Source organism: Solea senegalensis, linkage group LG18, assembly GCF_019176455.1.
Source record: "Solea senegalensis isolate Sse05_10M linkage group LG18, IFAPA_SoseM_1, whole genome shotgun sequence".
NCBI lineage: Eukaryota > Metazoa > Chordata > Actinopteri > Pleuronectiformes > Soleidae > Solea > Solea senegalensis.
In genome coordinates, this window is record NC_058041.1 from 17,127,258 (window position 1) to 17,149,482 (window position 22,225).

At 40.5% G+C, this 22,225-nt stretch overlaps 3 protein-coding genes across 3 annotated transcripts in view; 2 read left to right on the forward strand and 1 right to left on the reverse strand.

Moving 5' to 3' along the window:
- The first annotated feature begins 154 nt into the window (after positions 1–154).
- On the forward strand, positions 155–5,096 carry LOC122759224 (progestin and adipoQ receptor family member 4-like). Its single transcript, XM_044013906.1, has 3 exons — positions 155–459; positions 2,491–2,709; positions 3,883–5,096. Exons 1-3 carry the CDS (start codon positions 294–296, stop codon positions 4,311–4,313), a joined length of 816 nt encoding a protein of 271 aa, XP_043869841.1. The 5' UTR covers positions 155–293; the 3' UTR covers positions 4,314–5,096.
- A 54-nt stretch (positions 5,097–5,150) lies between these two features.
- Positions 5,151–14,863, reverse strand: pelo (pelota mRNA surveillance and ribosome rescue factor). Its single transcript, XM_044013903.1, has 14 exons — positions 14,763–14,863; positions 14,584–14,639; positions 12,950–13,042; positions 11,411–11,561; positions 10,921–11,011; positions 10,320–10,483; positions 9,360–9,420; positions 8,554–8,715; positions 8,422–8,468; positions 8,243–8,316; positions 7,673–7,744; positions 6,090–6,164; positions 5,968–5,999; positions 5,151–5,508 (listed from the first exon to the last, which is right to left on the reverse strand). Exons 1-14 carry the CDS (start codon positions 14,796–14,798, stop codon positions 5,414–5,416), a joined length of 1,209 nt encoding a protein of 402 aa, XP_043869838.1. The 5' UTR covers positions 14,799–14,863; the 3' UTR covers positions 5,151–5,413.
- Positions 14,864–15,127: 264 nt separating this feature from the next.
- ppp1cab (protein phosphatase 1, catalytic subunit, alpha isozyme b) overlaps positions 15,128–22,225 on the forward strand; it is a 10,786-nt gene continuing 3,688 nt past the window's right edge. The window contains exons 1-4 of the mRNA XM_044013904.1: positions 15,128–15,550; positions 16,658–16,789; positions 17,445–17,675; positions 19,893–19,997. Of these exons, the coding sequence (XP_043869839.1) occupies positions 15,496–15,550; positions 16,658–16,789; positions 17,445–17,675; positions 19,893–19,997 (523 nt within the window). The 5' untranslated portion in view covers positions 15,128–15,495. The remainder of the gene's footprint in view (positions 15,551–16,657; positions 16,790–17,444; positions 17,676–19,892; positions 19,998–22,225) is intronic.

Here is a 22,225-nt window from a genome sequence, read left to right on the forward strand (position 1 = left end):
CTATGAGTTAAGGTGTTAGTGAATAATGAGCTGTGTTAAGGAGCAGCAGCAGCAGTGCACGTGGCTCTCTGGGAGGATTACACCGGCTTACAAGTTACAGCCTCTTGCCTATTGGTCCTCCTGAAGGCATGCCATCCTGCCAGCTCAACAGGCTGCTTGTTGGCAATTAGTCTGGTCCAAGGATGGCTTTGAAGGAGAAGAACGTTGAGTTACGTTGGAGTCCTGAGTGCAGGATCTTCTAAGCATGTAGGTGGTGAGGGACAGGGACCAGTGTGAGGGCACAGGAAGTAGTGATGGTGCTTTACAAAGGGCCGCGGCTGTTGGACTTTGCAAAGACTCCCGCGCACCTTCAGTTCAACAAATATGTCCTGACGGGTTACAGGCCAGTGTCCACAGCTCAGGAGTGTCTCAGGAGCCTCTTCTACATCCACAACGAGCTGGGCAACATTTACACCCATGGTAAGTAAGTGACTCATCCAAGTTCCCTTTAAAAGAAAAGGGCTTTTGCTCAAGTTAAGATTTGAATGTCCAAGTGAAACAGGTCACATATGTGCATGACTCTCACTTGTAACCAGATAAGTGCACATGACAGGGGTTTGTAATGAGGATATGAGGTATTAGCTGTAATCTGTCCAGGGAATCCTCCACCTGGAACTATCCTGCAGTTAACTGGGTCTTGGCTGACGTGTCTCTACAAGAACTGTCCAGAAGCATCTTCAATCAAACCCAGACACGCTTGAAATGACAGTTAAAGCTGCAGTGTGTAACTTCTTTGTCTCATGTGAAACGACGTGACATTATTCGAACGTCGCATAGTTTCTGCTGTAATGAGAATATCAAGCAGTGACAGAAGAGATGAAAATTCTCTCTACGTAACAAAATGATTCCACCATGAGGAGGTTCGTTCTGGACCGGTTCAAAACCATCGCCGGGCTTTTGTGCGTCTGCAGAGGGTGAATCAACAACAACACTCACTGTTGCCATAATTATTAGACAAGTGAGTATTTGGAGTATTTTCATGCATATTTTCTAACTCCAATCTATGAACTTGAATGCTAATTGGATTTCAGCATTATCATGTGATGTGTATTTGTGTAATGAGGGAGGGTGTGGCCTAAAGTGATCATCACCCTATATCAAGGTGTGCATAATTATTAGGCACCTCAGACAAAAAAAAAAAACACGGCGGTGTAGTGGTTAGCACTCTTGCCTCGCAGCGAGAAGACCCGGGTTCGAGCCCCGGTTGGAACAAGGGCCTTTCTGCATGGAGTTTGCATGTTCTCCCCGTGTGTGCGTGGGTTCTCTCCGGGTTCTCCGGCTTCCTCCCACAGTCCAAAAACATGCAATGTGGGGATTAGGTAAATTGGACACTCTAAATTGACCATAGGAGTGTCCAGGGTGTACCCCGCCTATCGCCCGATGTAGCTGAGATTGGCACAGCACCCCCCGCGACCCTCTGATGGAGGATAAAGCGGTTAGATAATGACTGACTGACATTTTGGACCAGGTGGACACAGAGCAGAGGTGGAGGTGCTGGTATTATTAAGGATGAGTTATTTGGACCTTTATTTTGGACCCACGTGTGACTCAAAACAGCAACTTTGCCATTGCAAAAGCACCATTTTCCTCATCCACACATTAACCGTGAAGCCAGAGTTTTCAAGTGTTTCAATGTTCACGTTTACATGTGGACAGAAGAACACAAAGCATAGAAATGCTCAGTTTTCACAGATACTTGGTTACATGTGGACAAAGCACGAGGACACATTTATCCTGTCAAACTGCGGAAGCTTTTAAAATGGACTTGTGTTTTCAGTCAACCCTGTTCGCTTTACTAAGCTTAACACGAAGTGAATCACTTCCTGTGTGCAGTGCAGGAATGTGGATCCAGACACACACACACACACACACACACACACCCTATAGTGAGAAACACAGGGCGAGTCGTGTGGACCTGATGACCTAATAAGCACTTTGTGAAGTCATGTGACGATGGTTTGAAAGTAACATTTAAAAGCTGCATGCTACAGTTTTAAATAAAGTGCTTAAAACCCGACTGCAGCTGTGAAAGTATTTTTCATTTGGCAGAATTTAAAGATGAAATAAAATTACTTTTATACTTTTTATACCTGATTGTATGAATGTTTGAATATTTGAATAATGAGCCTTTTATATTTAACTCTACAGATGTTTTTTCAGGAGTCTACAATGTGAGACTGTGTTGTGTTGCTAAGCGAAGGCTTCATCGATAATCCAACACACCTTGGAAAGGAAGGGGCGGGGCATATTCACCTGTAAATGTTAGATTGTACACAGTGTACACTGTACAAAATGTGACCCAGTGTTTGGGAACCACTGCAGTAAACAAAGACACTGTGAAGTGAGCGCAGACCTTTGGACGCTGTATTTGCACGAGGTCAGAGATGAAATGACATGTTTCTAGATTTCAAACGTTTTCATTTCTTCCCTTTTCTACCTTTCCCTCCTCAGGGATCCCTTTTTTCCTTTTCTTGGTGCTGCTTCCCTTCAGCATTCCCTGGATGGAGGTGGACAGCATGTGGATCGGTGTGGTCCACTACCTGGCCTGCCTCTGCCCCACCATGGGCTCAGTGGTCTATCATGTGTTCATGAACCATGTGGGTGGAGAACATGTGTACGACACCCTGCTCTCCCTGGACATGTTAGGGGTGTGTCTGGTGAACACACTGGGTAAGCTTTGTGTGTGTTTGAGCTTAAAGGGATAGTTCAGCTACTTGTGTTGTGTAGTCGTATCATGTGACGCATAAACATAGTCTGGGCGTGTCTCTGACATGACCTCGGCACACAGAGCGAGCTGGAGACGTCGAGGCTTGCACTCACTAAACGCCGACCTAGTCAAATGTCTGTTATACTTTATTCTGACGGGAGACCGAAGTTAGTAAACTGCTCACTCTCCCGCACCAAAGTCCATAGAGAAAAATCATTGACCTCAGTGTCGGAACTATAGCAGCTGCCCTTGTGTCATGTGACTCTCTCCATAGACTTTGGTCCAGGAGACTTTGAATCTTACACACTTCAGATTCCACGTGAGATAAAGCAGCAGGCGGTTTGATAAAGGTATCGCAGACATGAACGAGGCCAAAATTCACAATGAACTAGTATTTACTTTACTTTTTTAATATTTAAGTTGCTCTGCTTTTCAAAAGGTAGCAATTCTGATTTATTGTACGACGAAATGACAACAAAGGCTTTCAATTGTATTATCAATCAAAGCAGATAAACTGGCTTTCTTGTCATTATAGAGAAAAGTAAGTGGACCTTTCATTAAAGTCTACGACATATTTCCACAGTCAAGGAAGAATCAAGACGTTCTGAGTGTTAGAAATGTGTCAGTTAAGTAACAGTGACAGTAACAAGAGTTTACTGCTGGTTTTATTCTACTAGGAAAATCAAGTTTAAGTGTAGTATGTGGCTGAGTTGACGCAGTATTAAATACAGTGACTGACTTTAAGGGGAAATAAACCCCAAAAAATGCCAAGAAGCTGGGAGGAGAGCAGGGGGCGTGGTCTGGTGGTGAACTCTGATACCGAGTTGCAGCTGTCTAACGAGGTGCGAGGTCTATGGAATTGGATTTGAGTCAATGTTTTCAAACAACTTTTTAAGAAGCAAAAAAATATTGATTTAATCATTCAAAAATATTGTATTTTATCATTTAAAAATGCATTTTTTGTTTGTGGGCGGGCCTTAGGAAGCTGTCTTCTCAGATACTTTCTCTTGATATGACGAGATCCAAAATCTAAGACCAGATGTCGTCTCACGTCACGTCTATAGATAAAATATCCATATATTATGGTTTCAGTGATGCTGGTCCATTCATTACTACATATTCCCTTTCCCGTCTAGGAGCTCTTCCCGTCATTTACGTCACCCTTCTCTGCTACCCAGCCCTGCAGCAGACGGCCTTGCTGGCCTACATCCTCCTGTCAGCCTATGGAATCTACTGCGCTACCACAGCGCGCACCAACATCCTGCGGCTGCGGGCGTTCGTCTGGCAGGCCCTGTTCCGCTTCAGCCTCTTCCTTTTCCGCGTGTACGGCAGCGGCATGGGCAGCCCAAAATCCACGCGTCTCTTTGTCATCATGGACTCTCTGGCTGTGCTGGGCGGGCTGGTGAACATCGTCCAGATCCCGGAGCGCTTCAGCCCGGGCCTCTTTGACAACTGGGGCAACAGCCACCAGATAATGCACGTCATGGTGATTTGCTCCATTATCTACCTGCACTGGGGCACAGTGGAGGATTTAGTCTGGATTAAGACGTTCCAGTGCCCAACATAGCGACGCCAAGAGTGTCACAGCACATAAACGCGCGCTCAGAGCTAGAATTAGAAAGGAGTTGTAGGAATCAGCCAACACAGATGATGATGATGAAAGGCCAGTTGTTTCAAAATGCTGCTGAAATTCTTCACAAGGGAAATTTACAATTTGATATTTTGACAGAGAACATCAGTCAAATATCAACAGATTGGATTAAAGCAGACTTTTGACCTAATTTAACAGCTTGTGATGGTTAAATGTCTTGTTGTGGGGAGACAGGGGGCTTAGCGGAAAATCAGCCTTGCAAAGATCAGGGTCGCGACCCGGCGTCCTCAGAATCAGGGAGTCTCTCCAGAGACTACAAACATCCACTAGCCAGGTACTGGTGATAATATCAAGGCAGCGATAGCGTTATTTTAGACGTTCATCGTGGCAGAGTCGGAGGAAAAGAAACCGAGAACGCCGCTGTCGAAGGAAGCGGCCGCGGGACTGAGCGAGGGGCGACGCGCGAGGAAACGCTGGATGTTTTTCTGAACGACGAGAACTGTAAAACACAGAACCACTGATAGTAACACTGATGCTGACCGGCATGGACACAGCTCATCGGTCCCAGCAGAGGGAGGAGGAAGCCGTTACAATAGTGAGGATAAAGTGGTAGACACAAGGGGGCGCTCTGTAGAGACAAAGGCAAAGAAAACTTTGAAAATCCTGAGTAAACTTGATTTTTAGTTTGTTGAAATGCAGAAGTTTTAGCTCCTCAATGAAAAAACTAAATGACTCCATGTAATAAATTCTATTTTTATACCTCGTGTTGACTTGCACTTCTTTCACGTATCACAAGAGAAATCACTCGAGCGGTAGACTGTTTCTGTTGTTTAATAGACATATTGGATTGGATTGTATATACAGTTGGAAACAAAGATTATTGCTTGAATGTGGCTGAAAACTTAAACTGTATGCATTTCATAATTCCTTCCTCTTTTTTAACTTGATTAGGTCGACATGATGGAAACCATAACAGCAGCGTTACTACACACCAAGTCCATGTATTCTTGTGAAAATGCACGACCGCCTTCTTTTTTTTTCCCTCCCAGTGAGCGCGCCTCGCTCCTCACTGCCGCTCAGTCTTCGTCTGAGCTGCTCTCGTCCTCATCCTCTGACAGGTCGGCGATTGGAAACCGCAGGACGGCGGCCACTCCACTCAGCTGGGTGAGTTCTGAGGACAGTGACAGCGTCATTCTTTCATTCCTGAACCCCGAGATTGTCATCAACAAATCATTCAATCAGTGCTTCACTCAATTTTGCAGAGTTTCTACGTGATATGCATTCATTGTCTGACACTTTATCCTCTACATGAGGGTCGTGGGGAAGCTGGAGCCAATCCCAGCTGACATAGGGTGAAAGGCGGGGTCACACCCTCGAGGCAACAACGCTAGCCTATGCATCACCACATGACCCCAACTGGTCCTTGTTTTACTGAAAGTGACCAAGGGAAAAACATTGTGAAAGCAAAACTTATAGAAGATCAATGTAAATGCTAATGCCAATTATTTTGTTTTCTTTTCAAAGTCATAGTGAAACGTTTAAAGCAAAAATGGTCAATTTCAGCTTTAGGCGAGCGCTGGACAAGCGCTTCTTGTCGAGGGAGAACAGATGAAATCAGAATAGAACTTACGTTCACCAGACACATGAAGGCTTGAGAATATTCTGCATGAAAAGACAAAATGTACAAATATGAGAAAAGTGACACGAGCTTTATGCTTTGACAAATGATGTTGTGCCGGTGCAGACCGGTACCTGACGGTGCCGCCGTTATCTCTGACACTGTCCACCAAGCGGACGTAGCGACTTCTCGTGGGAACGTCCTGATGTCTGGTATAAACGTGGTATAAACACAAAAACATCTTACCATGATCTTACCATGATATACTTGTTTACATCATTCAATATCCATATATATCACAATATAAATTAAATTACTACTGCTTTAAAGCTGGTTGAGATGGCTTATAAGGAATATCTAGTCTATATTCTGATATACAAGACATTATAACAGATATAAAGTCGCACACAGGTTGTTTCTCTGGAGACTAGTTTAAAATAGAATTTATCCATTCCATGTATTTTCTAATCCACATAATATAAAATACTTCATTTAAAATATTTAGCATGTTTCACTGCTTCAAGTTTAAAGTGTGGCTGGAAAATTCATCACAGATTACCTGAGACATTTTACTGCCTTTATTGTCCAACTCTCTTGGACATAAAACTGTAGAGCGTAACTTTTACATTTAAAAATAAATAACAATGAACTCAAAGTCGCTTTACATTAAAAGGAAAAGAATGAAAAAGCAAAGACAAAGCATTGTCAAACAAGTCCATGATTATGTGCTTCGGGTAAGTATTTTCTTCATTGTTTGTCTGTGAGGGTATTTTCTGAGGCATGGGGTCCGCCTGGACGCCGCCGACAACACTCCGCCACAGTGTCCACATTGGGGGGGTCGATCATTGAAACACCAAGGAGGGAGGGTGACCGGTCGACCCATAACAAGTGATTACCCCCAGTGTTCCAATGACACCGTGACATTTGGGGGGGGGCCCTATTTTCTGGTGACACCGCTACTCGACGCATCACTTGCGCACACATGGAAGTGTGTGGTACAAAAACAACTTGTGCGTCTCGCTCACACTTCACGTCGCTCTCCTGTCATTTCCCTATTGTCTTCCAACCACGACAACCACACCAGTGCGCGAGTCAGTGCAGTGAGTCAATAATTTACTATTATTAGGTTATTAAGTTCAGGAAAATCTAATGACACTCTTCCACTACACAGGTCCAACATCTCGACTCTTTTCTACTAGCGATAGTACCTGGTACTTCCTAAGTACCTGGTACATCCTAAGTACCTGGTACATCCTAAGTAACTGGTACTTCCTAAGAGCCTGGTACTTCCTAAGTACCTGGTACTTCCTAAGTACCTGGTACTTCCTAAGTACCTGGTACTTAGGGCTTAAACACATCACACTGTTTGGCACTTTTGTTCATGAGAGCAATAAACATTTTGATTTGTGAAAAAAATCGTGCCAGAGAATCGTGATCTCAATTCTACGAAAAAGAAAAATTGTGATTCACATTTTTTTCCAGAATCGTGCAGCCCTACTATAGTACCTCCTCAACGTGGGCGGAGTCATCATAGAAACTGCCGTGACATGTTTTTTTTTTTTTTTTACACAAACCGTCGACGGACAAAAATATCCGTCAGTGACGGAGAATCGACGATGAGTTAATGAGTTGGAGTCAACTAAACAGTAAAATTCTACAAACTGTCAAGTGAAGTGTGTGTTTGACAAAATAGAAAACTTTCTGTGTAAATACATACCTGAAGAGTTTGTCACTGATCAGCAGGGTGTCGACGGCGAGGGCGTCCGCAGCTTTCTCCACATGAGCCACTCTGTGAGCATGCAAACACACAAAGTGTTGCTGGATTATCACTTACTCACTTGGAGTGAGCTGCACGATACAATCAAAATAAAAATAATGCGACTGTTTTCTACCACTATTGCAGCGTCTTTTGAATCTTAACTATTCTTTTCTGTATATCAATTAGCTGTGATGAATGTATAAATACTTTATTTTGATGGTTTAGTCCTTGTTGGAGAATCTTTTTGATTATATTTGACTTTATTCTTATGTTTTCATGTATAGTTTGTACTTCTTCTCTTATATTTTTCTATATTTTATTATTTTGTAGTGTCTGAAAATGTGACAAACATGTTTTTACTTCAGAACCAAAAGCTTAACCATCAGTTTAAGTCATGTGTTATTTCTGCAGCACTTAAGTAGAACTTCAGAGTCTTTCACTTTGGATATTGCATGTATCGGATATATTATTCATTTTATTTCATTTCATTAAGTGTGCAGCCCTAAACACTGTTTATCCCTCACTCACCCATAGAAAGCTCTGTCAGGCTCATGCTGCAGCATCTTGTAGAAATCCTCCAGGGCTTTGACCTCTCCTGCTGCCTGAACATTACACACAAACACCAGTTAACACAGTAAACGGCCTCTGATTCACCCGCTGACATCCCTGCTTTACAGCATCACGTATAAATGTGGAGGTATAGTCACCTTAGTATCAGACAGTCTACTTGTCACAGTGGGATCAGACAGGATTTCTACAAAAAGCCAGTCATTTGTGTTACTGTTTTCACCTTGTGATGGGATGTGACTGTTTTACTGTCAGAGTCCTGCAGCTCCTACCTTTGAGTGAGTACTTATGACCTGACGACGAGTGGACCAGCATGAACTTGGGTCGATTTTCCAGCAGGACCTTGTTGTCCTGACGCACTGCCTCTTTAAAGAGGTAGCTGATGAACTGGTCCTTTACAAACCCTGGACTGCCAACGAGGACGCACTTCACCACTGGTGGAGGACGAAGGAGAAATGACAATCCAGACAAAATGACATGTAAACAGGTCTTAAAGCAGAACTATGCAGGATTGCTGCAGAGTGATGGTTAAAGGAATACTTCACCGATTTGGATGTGGCTTTGTATTGCTAGGATAGCAGTATTATTTAAAAAAAATTGTGCTTCCCTCCATCAGTTTTCCACTGAGTTGTAAAAATATCTATTTTTCCCTTTCCTTGAATTCCCTATTTTTCCAAACGTCAGTTCAAGGTTTGAAACTACAACGCTACTACTGTCAGCAGAAAACGGTAAGATTTTACAACAGTGAGGTTAAAGAGATCGACAATGGATGAATGTCATAAAAATATGTACTCTGTAACTCTAGGGGGAGCTCCATAGAGGAAAAAGGCCAAAAGCGACCAGAATTGCAAAAAATATGCTTTAAGATTCAATTCTTGAAGAGGCAAAGTCTTAATCTTCTTTCGGTTTCCCCCTTTCAGGGTCACCATAGCGGATCACCTGCCTCCATCTTGCACTATCCCTTGTGTCCTCTTGTGTTACACCAAGCGTCCTCCTTCACAACAACCATAAACCCATAATGATGACCACAAACGTGCCACAGAAACAGCATAGTTTAACAACACAGCAGCAGCCTTACCATCAAAATTAATGTGGCGAAGAATAGCCTGCATCACAGCCTCATAGAATCTGTCCAGAGCCTGCAAACACAAATCAAATCATCACATCAAACACAACAGCCTGTATTGACCTTATGACTTTATGACTTTATTAACAGATATCGACAAACCCGATATGACTAATGACTGAAACAGCAGGCTGAATAAGCCTCTAGCTCGACTTACTTCTTACGCCCTCTCCAGCAGTCATTATTTTATGTTTATTTATTTTGTTTAATGAAAAAAATGTATATCTACTTTTGCCGCTACATGAAAATGAAAAACATGACCTCTGCAGTTGGTCGCAGGGAAACATTTGATATCATTAAAGAGTCCAATATTGTGTGTCCCTAATGACAAACCAGCATACAACACTCACAGAGCAATATGGCTGAACATATATATAGAAAAGTGGGGTGAAGACACGACTCCTTTTTAAAATGTAGTATCCCTGCAGGATTAGGCTAATTGGACACTCTAACTTGACTGCAGGTGTGAGAGTGAGAGTGGATGGCTGTTTGTCCTGTGATAGACTGGTGACCTTTCACCCCAGGTCAGCTGAGATTGGCACCCCCGTGTAACCCTCATGTGGAGGATAAAGGTAGAAGATGAAAGAGTGAGAGTATCCCTGCAATCACTTCATCTGGGGTCTGTGCTACAAAGCGAGTTCAACAAACCCAGGATATGTTTTTGTTAGTCTGGATTGACTTAACCTAACCTGGTACATCTGGATATTAATATTACAAAGCTCCTTAACAAATGGTCCCTCCTCTTTTAGGCATTAGTCATATTTGGGGAACTTAGCGTGTTTGCTGAAAACCGATAATACATTTTAAAGCCAATATGGGCCGATACCGATATTGTCTTCCAATACACACAGTAATATACAGATACATATACATAGATAGTAATGCAACTACACCACCTTTGTGGTGACGTACCTTCTCGTGCTGAGTGCAGCTTCCTCTTCTCTTACGGGGAATGGTGACCTCCACTTTGGCGCGGAGCAGAGTCATGGCAGGTGTCACCAAAACCACATTGGCCAGACCCTCCTGCATGACCACAGCCGCCACATCTGCCTTCTGGGCTGCATCACATGCCTGCTCTGAAGGCAGAAAGTGGTAAATGGAACATCTGAGGTTGTGGGCACTAGGGCTGAAACTAACAATTATGTTCAGAATTGATTGCTGGTAAAGGTCATGGATATTGATCTGGTAAACATGTAAACATGTGACATTTCTGGTCGACATGCAAGAGGGAAGTGAGAGCTGAAATCATCCAAACACAGGGGTTTGGTCAAAGCAAACTGTAGCAGTGAATGCAGTCAGAGGTTGTCACTTTTTATTCAAAATTCAATATTATTTTAAATGTATAACGTTCATGTTCAAACTGTAATTACTAATTACATGCTGGAAATGCAGGCTGCATCTCATTAGTGACAATTTACTCTCTATTGTTGATCAAATTTTATTCAATCGGATTACGGGTAATTATACATTTGTTCAAACTTGACAGCACTAGTTAACAGCAGCACCTGCTCACCTATTCTATCCAGCACAACGCTGTCCCAGCTCTTTTTAGCCAGAGTGAACTTCCTGTTAAGTTCAAGCTCAATGGTGTGGTACGCCCCCATCTGAGGAGTGAAGAACACAACACAGTCGATTTAAATAGGAGTAAACATCAAGAAAAGAAGACTTAGTGTGTAAGTATATGGCAAAAAAAATATCTGTTAGTGCATATATTTCCATGATGTTTACCCGTGTTTGCACACTTCAAGCCCACGCCCACTTAGTTGCCTTCCCAGGCTTCCTGGACATCGGATTAAAGTGGGCAAATTATGCAGGCCCCATATGGTTTCAGTAACATGGGTCAACATGTGTGGAGACACCATGGAAACCACGGACAAACTCACTTGGGACTCATATTGTCAGCATGTATATAACCCTTATGGGGCCCATGAGTACATGATGTCTGGGAACAACACAAAAGTAATGAAAAAACACAGCTGTGATGGCATTTAAACATCTCAGACCTTGACATATTGGTTCTCCTCTAAGTTGGTGCCCTTCACTCTCAGCTTGCAAGCCTGGGAATCAAAGTCGATTGTCTCCACACATAAGGTAAGAGTCGTGCGAACTCTGGAGCTGCCCACGCTTCCAGTAGTGGACTCTGTCTGCACCTTCCTGGGGGAGCAAGAGGAAAGAAATGTAAGTTTGTCATTCTGATGACAAACTGTGTACGTGTTTTCCAGTTCAAAACACTGAGCCGCATGAAGAAACAAACAAAGTGGACAGAAGAAAACCGGAGGGATCATCACAACCACATGCATAGAAAAAGCTCTATGACGCCAAGCTGTACACTGTCATAAGCTTCACTGGAATACCGCAATAAATATATACGGCATTTTGGGGCTGCAAAATGATTCAGTTTTAATTACTTCTTTGTTATAAGCTGAAAAACACTTAGTACTTGTTTTAATCATTATAAAAACACTCAAAACAATTAAGTGATAAGCTAAATAGTTGATGATTAATTCAGCTTATTTTGTAGCCCACTCTCCCTATTTATGTAAATAAATAGAAAATATACTGGACATTACTACTGAACACCAGCATTTCCAGGTTGCCTACTGTACTTGGTTCTGTTGATGCCACTTGTAGTTAGAGAGTTTTCATCTTCTTCCACACATGAGCTGGATAAATAAACCCAAATTTAAAAGAATCATCTCTTAAGGAGCTTTGTGATACTAGTTATGCAGATGTCCCACCAGGTTATGTTAAGTCAAATCAGACTAACATATCCTGGATTTGTTAAACTCACTTTGTAGCACAGACCCCAGATGAAGCATTTGCATAAGTCAGTGTATTCAGTGTACAAAAGCAGAGCAAGTAGTCATGTCTAGACGTCACTTTCCAGTGTGATTATGAAAAGAACACATATACTCAGGCATATTCATCTCTGAATGATGGATCCTGGTTTAACAGATGGAAAATAGCCTTTGGCTATAATCTAGTGTGTTTACATTCTTGAAATGTTCATTATCATGCACTGTCCTTTCCAAATAAACTATAAATTAAAAATGTATGTATTTGGGTTGCTGTAGTATAGGGGCCCACATTTACATTTACTGTCCTTCATTTCTTTTTGTCATATTATTTGCACTGCACCCTTGGCACACAGGGTGAAGAAGGCAGGCTACAGCTGAGACCGTCATTGAGCTCAGCCTTATCCTCAACACCCGCTCCAATAGTGTATTCTGCCCAGCAGCTCCATCTTCAACATCCTTTGTCCAACATAATCTCTATCCCTCCTTTGCACGTGACCAAAATATCTCAACCTTGATTCTCTTACTTACTCTCTTATCTCCAAACTGTTGCTCATTTCTAATCCTGTCCATCCTGGTCACTCCCAGTGAACATCTCTGCATCTTCAGCTATGGCAATGTGTGATACAATTGTATATTGCCCCATCCATATTTCATACAAAAGACAAAAACTCATTCTTGCAAAAACAGACGTGTAAATAACAGGTTCAGTAGTAACTTTAATATAATAGACAAGTTAGTGTTTACCTGATAGTGGATGCTCTCAGACTGTCTCCTACTTGCAGCAGGTTGTAGGTGTGCCACATATCCTCTGCCTCCTCAGGCACCAGAGTCACCTGACTGAAGAAAAATAAATAAATTGATATAAATCAAATCAACATTTCTGTAAGGCTGTGTGATATGACTTTTAAATTACATCTGGATATTTTGGCCAATATCCCAATATGTGTGGATATAAAGCTGCACACAAGTTGTTTCTCAGTGACAATACACGGTAAATACAAAAACAACTTTCAAACAAACTATGATCTGTATTACAGGATCTTAAATAGCAAGCAACGAAAAATTTTCACTGCTGTGTTTTCTGTGCAATGACAATAAAAGGAAGTCTAAGTCTAAGTCTAAATACACTAATTATTACCTTTCATTTCAGATAATACTACTTTATTTTATTTTATTTTTATTTAATTTATCTTTTTAATGTTAAATGACGGATATATATGTGTAGTAGAAACAATGAAAATGCCTGTAAATATAGTAAAATTGTGTGGTAACAGAAAAAAATAGGCTGAAAATTAAAGAAGTGACTTTTTAAACATTATTTTGTGGATTCCATATATTTTTTAATCAATAAATATAATATTGCACTAATAATACATACTTAGTGTATTTCACAAATGTATTCAAAAGAATAAATACGATAATTATCAATGCAACATCCTTTAAACTAGGACATTTCATCACAGGTACCTTATCACGATATGATGATATCCAAAATCTAAAACCATATCTTGTCTCATGTCACGATACAGATATGATATTAATATACTGTCCAGCACTACAGTATATAGGAGTGAATGAGGTGCCAATGTTACATTGTGTAATACAATGTGTTACAAATAGTGTTTTGCAAAACGTTCTTCGCATTATTTTTATGTGATTAGGGACAGCAGAGAAAGCACGTTGTAGCCCTACAAATGAAGATAAACAATATTCCAAATGAAATCTATATCTCTGAATATTTACACTGTTGTCAAACAGCCATTTTCTTATCCACAATATTTTCTTAACATATTCCTTCACCAATTCAGCTGTTTGAGTTACACATTCACACAGGACGTCTGAAAACATGGTAAACCACTGAAACTTACACTTAACAAAGAGCAAAAGCCAACTTTCTGATATTTATCAAGTTAAAAGAAAACATTTTTGGCCATAACTACCAGCCCTGTGCCAACTGTATGTATGACACAGAAATCATAAGTCCAGTAAGTACACACCCCACAAAGCACGCACTTCTGCTTGTCAGCCCATTTTGCAATGACATGAGACAGACTGTGTAATGACGCAGTATCAATGATGCTGCTACAGTAACGATGACGTTGTAACACAAGCGGAGGGTTGTTTTGTTTTCTCATTAGCCATGAAAGCTAAGGCTGTATACACACAATCAGAGTTGTACTCTTTGTTTGTGTAATAATAAGAACAACGTGTACCTTGTGTCACACTATTAAAGATAAGATGGAATTCTACCGTACAAATTCAACCCCCTGCGTCTCTGTTGCTACTTGTGGATGTAAATGACGTGGATATTTACTACATGTGCAGTCAGCTGTTATGTGGCATGCTGGTTAGCATGCTAACGGTGGCAAGTCACTCACCCGGCATTATCTTTCTCTATGTCTTTATGAAGCAGCTTCATGACTGGATACTGGCACTGTATGAAAAAGAGTGTTATATAAAAAAAGAGAGCTTGATGTCTGTCCGAGGTGGAGTCATGTTTGTCTTACAGTGAAATAGCACAGAAGCTAAGCTAAACCATCCCTGTTGAATGAATCACCCGTTGCGTGTCGGTTGTCAGCAGGCGCCGGGACATTACGTCATCCCGTCAATTCTTCCCATCTTGGTCACTTCCGTGGGTGTCGCTGTACTGCGCAACAAATACAAAGGGGTGTAAAAGCGGCTTACTGAATACATTAGTACAAACACGGTGGACCATGTATTCTTTAATAAGACGTTTTATTAAGAACTGCAAAAGTGTGATATATTCGAGGATAGTCGTCCCATTTTATTACGATTTAAGATGTATAAATACTGACAGACTTTGGTCACAGCCAATCCGGGAGTACCATTGTTCTCTTAAGTACCGCCTTCCGGACAAATTGACCAATAGCAGCGCGGTGTCTCTCAGACCGCTTCCGTTCATCCTTGATTTTAAGCTAACGTTTATCTAGCCGTTTTTTTGGTCAATGGCATGGTGCTATTAGCTGCCGCTTAAACAGGGTCTGCGCGACAAAATCCGAACATTTAAAGGGCATTTGGATATGTACTGGAAATATATGACTAATGTGGATTTCTGAAGTACATGCTAGGCATCATTACAGCAACAATTCTGCCCCAGGCCTCCTGTTTTTGAGGTTGCAATTTCTGCCCCAAGGTTAGCAAGGTAGCAGGCTAACGATAGCAGATTAACGGTAAACTGTTTGAGCTAACCTTTACTCGGTTTAGATTCAGATTTACGGCGTCTTGAATTGAGATACGTTATTAGAAATCGAATAGAATAGAGGATTAGCATGGCCGAAGCCGATAAGTTGAACATCGACTCCATTATACAGCGTCTGCTGGAAGGTAAGACTCAGTATTTCGGTCGATATTTCTTCACTGAGGTAGCCATTTTAGCTAACAGAGGAAGCTAGACAACGATAACCTCTTCTGCTCTGTTAGCGACCAAACGTCATCCCTTGCCTTTTATTAGTGAAACGTTGTCTAAAATGTGTTGGTAATGTGAAGCCAATTAATAGTTTTATGTATTGTTTGCTGTGTGTATTCATACATTCGACATTAGGAATGTGTGTTTAAAGTCCCAGACACTCAAATGAAAGGGTAAAGCCGTGTGCATCTGAACTATAAGTAATCTTTAAAACATTAGAACTCTAAAGGTTGTATTCACTTTGAACCTCACTTGGATTGACGGCATGTTGTACCTTAGCTTCATACCATAGCAGTCTTTGAACATCAAATTCGACTGGGCGGGCGCTGCCATACATTTTCAAAATCATAGCTAAAATAGAGTATATCTCATTAGTTAAAGTATTTATATGTCGAAGCTGTTTTGTCATTTGGAAACCTACTTTCTTGCTTCTTTACTCAACGCTGGGATGTAGAATGATGAAATGGTTCCCCAGCTGAGACGAATGTAAACATTTTCTCTTCACTTTTCAGATTATGATTTTACATTAGCGAACCCAACAACTATAATTCATTAATGGAATTCAGCAATATTTGCAGATTTCTTTCCCATTTCTTTAACATGAAAATAATGTTTTTTTGTTTATTTTTAATAATTTCGTTAGTTGTTTGCAGGATGTCCCTTTTTGGGTTTTCTCCCGATAAACTGTTGCTTTTAGATTGGTTAAATAAATGGCTGACACTTGATTGTAGTAATCTTACATTCCTTACATAATAGTTTCAGCTGTGATAATGGAGAGAAGTTTATGGCTCGAAATAGATCAGTGTGTACACTTTTCAGCTTACATGTGCCAACCTTACACGTCAACGTGTAACTTTTTTATATCAGAGTTTAAATTGCACTAACTCACTTGAGCGGTCTTTCAAATATCCTGTTGAAATTCTTAAAGTATATATTTGCACACTGTTTAAAAAAAAAAAACATGAATCGTCCACCCATTACGCCACCGTTGTTTGTAACCCTTGTCCAATTTTTTTCCTCCACAGTGAAAGGCTCCAGGCCTGGCAAAAATGTTCAACTGACAGAGAATGAAATCCGTGGTCTCTGCCTCAAATCCCGGGAGATCTTTCTTAGCCAGCCAATCCTCCTGGAACTTGAGGCACCCCTAAAGATTTGTGGTGAGGCTTATTTGTCTTCTTTAAGGCAACTTTCAAATATGGCCACACAGCTTTTACAAACACTTTCAGATGGCTGGTGTGCAATAATGTGCCATACGTGTCAGATAAATTGTTATTACTCGATACTAGATCATTTTTGAATTCCTAATTTAAGTAGATAACAAAATTTAAGTTTACCAGACACCGCAGTGTGTGGTAGTTGCCTTCTCTTGTAATTACATATCTGAAGAGATGAGAGGGATAATATGGGCTTGTCAGTACAGTGCTGTTTAGCACTTCTACTCATCTGGGAGTTGCCCTCTGATGTCATACTGCTCATGCCAGTTAATGAACAGTGCTATTGTAAAGGAACAGCCAGAAAATTACAGGAACTGGTTGAGTTTGCACTGCACTCAGAATTACCTGCATGCTTGTGCTAGATGCAAGCTTGCACATTCAGTTAGTTGTTGCATCATCACAAAAAACAAGTCGGGCAACACAGGAATAACAGTGTTATTCTAAAACTAAGCCATGGCAACGTGGGCTACAAGGGCTGTTTTTAAATTTCGATGTGCCCAGTGTTGTGCCTTTATTTGAGTCCCTTACCTTGTGTTGTGCTCATACACAATTTTGAGCCGCATTGTTGTTTCCATTCTAATGTTGCCTTTTTCACCAGGTGATGTTCATGGGCAGTACTACGATCTGCTGAGGCTGTTTGAATATGGAGGCTTTCCACCAGAGAGCAACTACCTGTTCCTGGGAGACTATGTAGACAGAGGCAAGCAGTCCCTGGAGACCATCTGCCTGTTGCTGGCTTACAAGATCAAATACCCAGAAAACTTCTTTCTGCTGAGAGGAAATCACGAGTGCGCCTCCATCAACAGAATATATGGCTTCTACGATGAGTGTAAGTCATGTCCATGGATTTTTTATTTTATTTCATATTTTGGGTAAGTGTATGGGAGTGTAAGAATTGGTGAACTCTAAGACTGCAGAGTGCAGCTAATGGAGGACGACTGCACTCACCCTCCCTTTTCAAACCATGGTAGGGAACTACAGTGGCCTTCACATACCAGAAAGGATGCTACCATCAAGTGATGAAGTTGCACGACAGCTAATGAGGTTCCCATTATGGGCTAACCCAAAATCCCAATTCAAAACAATGTTAATAGCTTTAGCTTTTCTATTTTTAATTGCTCTGTGTATGTTAGTGTGACAGCTGTGCTGAATAGTGAAATGTTAAACATTTAAATTATATCTTTAAGTTATCATTCTCATGTTAGTGTATAGCAGGGCTGAGAAAAACGATTACTTTAAGATCAAAATTGCAGTTTGAACCAATGCAAATCGCAAATTCTGCAGTAATTAAATTTTGGTGGAATGGTGGAAAAATCTCTAAGCTCTCATCTCTCCAATACAAAAGGGATTGTTTTTAATACAGTATAGAGTAGTTAGTGTTTTGATGCTGACGTGCCAATGCTCCATCACATTTTAATTTACTTACATTCTGAATGTTGGTCTGCAACAAAAAAAAGGCAAATGCAATATCTTTTGAGATATTTTCCCCAAATCATTCAGTTCTGGTGTACAGTAGTTAATATTTTATCATGAGGTGAAGCTCCATCTTGTTTTGAGTCTATAACACAGTAAATGATTAAAAAAAATTACTTAAAAGTTATATCACAAATCGAATAGACAAATATGTGAGAAAAATGTTTTCGATGCCAGTTTTATAATATCAGTTCTATAAAAGAAAATGACACATTTGACACTACAGTACAAATCTTGAGTTTTTATTTTTCAGCTTTTGCATTTTTTCTCTCAAAGCAGTTTTTTTTTTAAACATAATTTTCAGTGCAAAGAGAACAATTGCAAACAAGTGACAAGTCCTTTTCATTAAGGACCTCACAGAAACTTATAGAGGTTTCTTAGCAGTTCTTCAACATGTCTTATCTCCCTATTTGACATTAGAACACAAAACATCAACATTAACATGGTTGTATTATTATTATTATTATTATTATTATTGTTCAAAAAAACATTATCCAGGCTGAGAGATAACCTAGACTCAACTGGTCAACAATACCCTTTACAGCTTACTCACCTCCACTGGAGAGAAGGGCAGCAAACCTTTAACAATAAAGTTTGTGACTGCCCGGTGGCACTCATCTTGTTTTTCTTTACTAGTGTTCCCTTTTTCTGCCAGTGTGAACGGATTCACACTGACTGGCGTAGTCCTCCTCACATCAGGGTCAGAGGCTACTGTGAGGACAAGATAAACATAACAGTGAGCTGTTAAACCAGCCGATGCAATAGATTTTAACAAGCTATACTTTATCAGTTACGGTCTATCTTTTGTTAGCTTTTGATTTAGTTGGCTATATAGCCATAAAATAAAGCTACACACGAAAGGATCCCAGTTTAAGCACATATTACGTTGCAGTGACATTCATTCAAGTAAACAAACATACAATACGAATTTTGCTAATGTAAACTTGCCTGTTCCACACTATTTGCATTCATTTTGTTAAAATTGAGCCATATTTTTGACCTCGGTTGCATTTTTAACCCCTTCATCACGAGTCACGACACACGTTGGTGTAGTTAACACAGATACTACATTTCGGTCGGTACCATAAAAGAACCAAACTTCGGTACCCAGCCCTATTGCTGAGCAATTTACCAACATAAACTAAAAATCCCTTTTGTGGATCAAAAAAGGGATTGTGTTAGGATTGTGTTGACTTTAACAACAAAAATTGCTCTTCTCTTTTTTTGTACAATTTGGCTCCTGTTTACACGGAAAATAAAAAGCTGCTTTGATGAATCATGAGTCTGACTTGCAGCCGTTCTGTTGAAGGTGCAGCTGATGGTGACGCTCGCTCAGTAATCATAACAAAAGCATCAGCACGAAGGGCCTCTCTGTACAACAGGCTTGGGGCTAAAAGGCATGATCAGGCAGAATGGGCAGTGATTAATCACATGCCTTTCTCTGCTGTGCATGCAGCCATGATTATGTAATTATGATTATGTTGTCTGAAATATTTCTCAATAAACGCAGCAGCTGTTAAAGTTTTACAGGTCTTGAGATTAGATTGTGACTGTGTGCTGTTTTCTTCCACAGGTAAGAGGCGATACAACATAAAGCTGTGGAAGACCTTCACCGACTGCTTCAACTGTTTACCTGTGGCAGCCATTGTTGACGAGAAGATCTTCTGTTGCCATGGAGGTAACTTGTTAAGCAGTTCATTCAGCTCCTGTGCAGAGTCTGCACTCACAAACGTAAACTTGCCTCTGTATTGTTAACACTGTCACTCCTAATCTGCAGCTACTGGTTTACTTTTATTTCCAAACACATCTACTGTTTTAAGCTTAAACAAAGTACAACCTTAGAAGGGCTGCAACTAATGATTATTTTCATAGTTGATTAGTCTGTTGATTGCTTTCTTGATTCATTGTTTAGTCCATTAAGTGTCAGAAAATGTTGACCGGTGTTTTCCAAACCTCAAAATAATTTCAAGTCAAAACTATTCAGTCTTAATAATTTATTTGTTGGATGAAGCAAAGAAACCTGAAAATATTCACTTAAAAGTAGCTGAGAAAAACCAGAGAACTTGTTTTAATCTAGGGCTGCTACGATTACTAGATTAATTGATTATTAATCCCTTAGTAAATGAATCATCTTTTTCAATAAATAAAAACAAGCTTTTCAGATTTTTCAGCTTCTCACATGTGAATATTTTCTGCTTTCTTTGCTCCATGTAACAAAGAAATCGTTAAACGGTATATTTTGGTTTGTGGACAAAACGAGAACATCATCATTTCTAGGTTTGATAAACAATGATCAACATTTTCTGACATCCTACAATCTCAGTGAATTAAGAAAATAAACGACAGATTAATTGTTAAGGAAAATACTTATTTGCAGCCCTATTTCATTTTTATTAAAATTAAATCACACCAATTAATAGATTCTAAAATTAGTTGATTAATTTAGTAGTCAGTTAGTAATTGATTAATCATTGCAGCCCTAAACTTAAGTATAGTTTTAAAATAGGTTGGGCCTATAGTGTGAACATATACTGTAGCTAGAGAAAGTATGTACTGAGTTAGCAGAGGCAGGAGCCTTTTGTCCAGTGCTTTTAGTGGTTTATCATGTATGCTTTATCTCTGTTCACAGAGTTTCCCCTACAGTATGTTTTCAGCAGCATTGCTGTTCTATTGCGGATGGATGCCACAATGGCACAACCCATATTCCTTCAAGTCAAAGTAGTTCATTGACTTTGTAATTAGTATGAATAATTCATTTTTGTATTATGTATCAAACTGTACGGCATACATTTTTAAATATAAACAAATGTCTGTGGTAGTCATTGTTCAGTCTATCAGCTCCACACGACCCTCTGTGGTTTGCAGTATAGCAGTGTTTAGTTCATGTGTTGCTCTGCAAACAGGAAGTGATTTTGAGCCAAGAGAGATGTAGGCAACAACGTTATGCTAGTAAAGCAAGACATCTGCTCCTGCTCTGCTGCTTTATACACACATGCTCCCTCATTCAGGGCTGATGCAGAGTCTATTTTCAGATGGACGCAGCACACGAGTCATATTATTAGTTTCTGTTCTTTGGGATGCACAATATTGGACTTTTTGTTGATATTCGATGCCACTCGTGATCAGCAGTGCTGTCCCTAAATACACTAGACTCCTCCTACCCTTCCCTGGTAACTGTTGACGGCACTGACTCTGGCGACGTCATGCATAGTATCGCCTCTGTTCGCTTGGAACCTCGCCAGAGCAGGGACTAAAAAAAGTACCAGGTACTTTGCTAGTGGAAATGCAAAATAATGGGGGCGATGCGAGCTGGTGGGAACACTCCATTAAAGGGACAAGTCCTAAAAAGAAATGAGTAAAATTGACCTCCATCCCAGTTCAGTTTTCAGCTTTGAACATATCACTGAGCACTATTAAATCTATCACTTGAAAATGGCCGTCTACCAAAGCTGACAGTCTGGGCAAAAGGATAGCATTAATCAGAGAAACAACCAAGAGGCCCATGGTAACTCTGAGATCCGCATCTGAGTTGGGACACTCTATTAGTTCTGCACTCCATAAATCTGGCAAGAAGAAAGCCACTGTTGAAAGAAAGACGTAAGAAGTCGCATTTGGAGTTAGACATGTGGGAGACACGGCAGACATGTGGGAGACACGGCAGACATGTGGGAGACACGGCTGACATGTGGGAGAAGGTGCTCTGGTCAGATGAGACCAAGGAGAACTAAAGAATTAAAGAAACACATTTAATTTCCAATTTTGTCATCTACTGAATTTGGACTTTTTACGCAGAGTAACATAGAAAGTTGCATAATAATGTGCAGCTAAAGGTTAAGGCAAGGTGACACCAACAATCAGTCACAGCTCTTTTGTGTCTGACAGACCCACTATGCACAGTATGTAAAC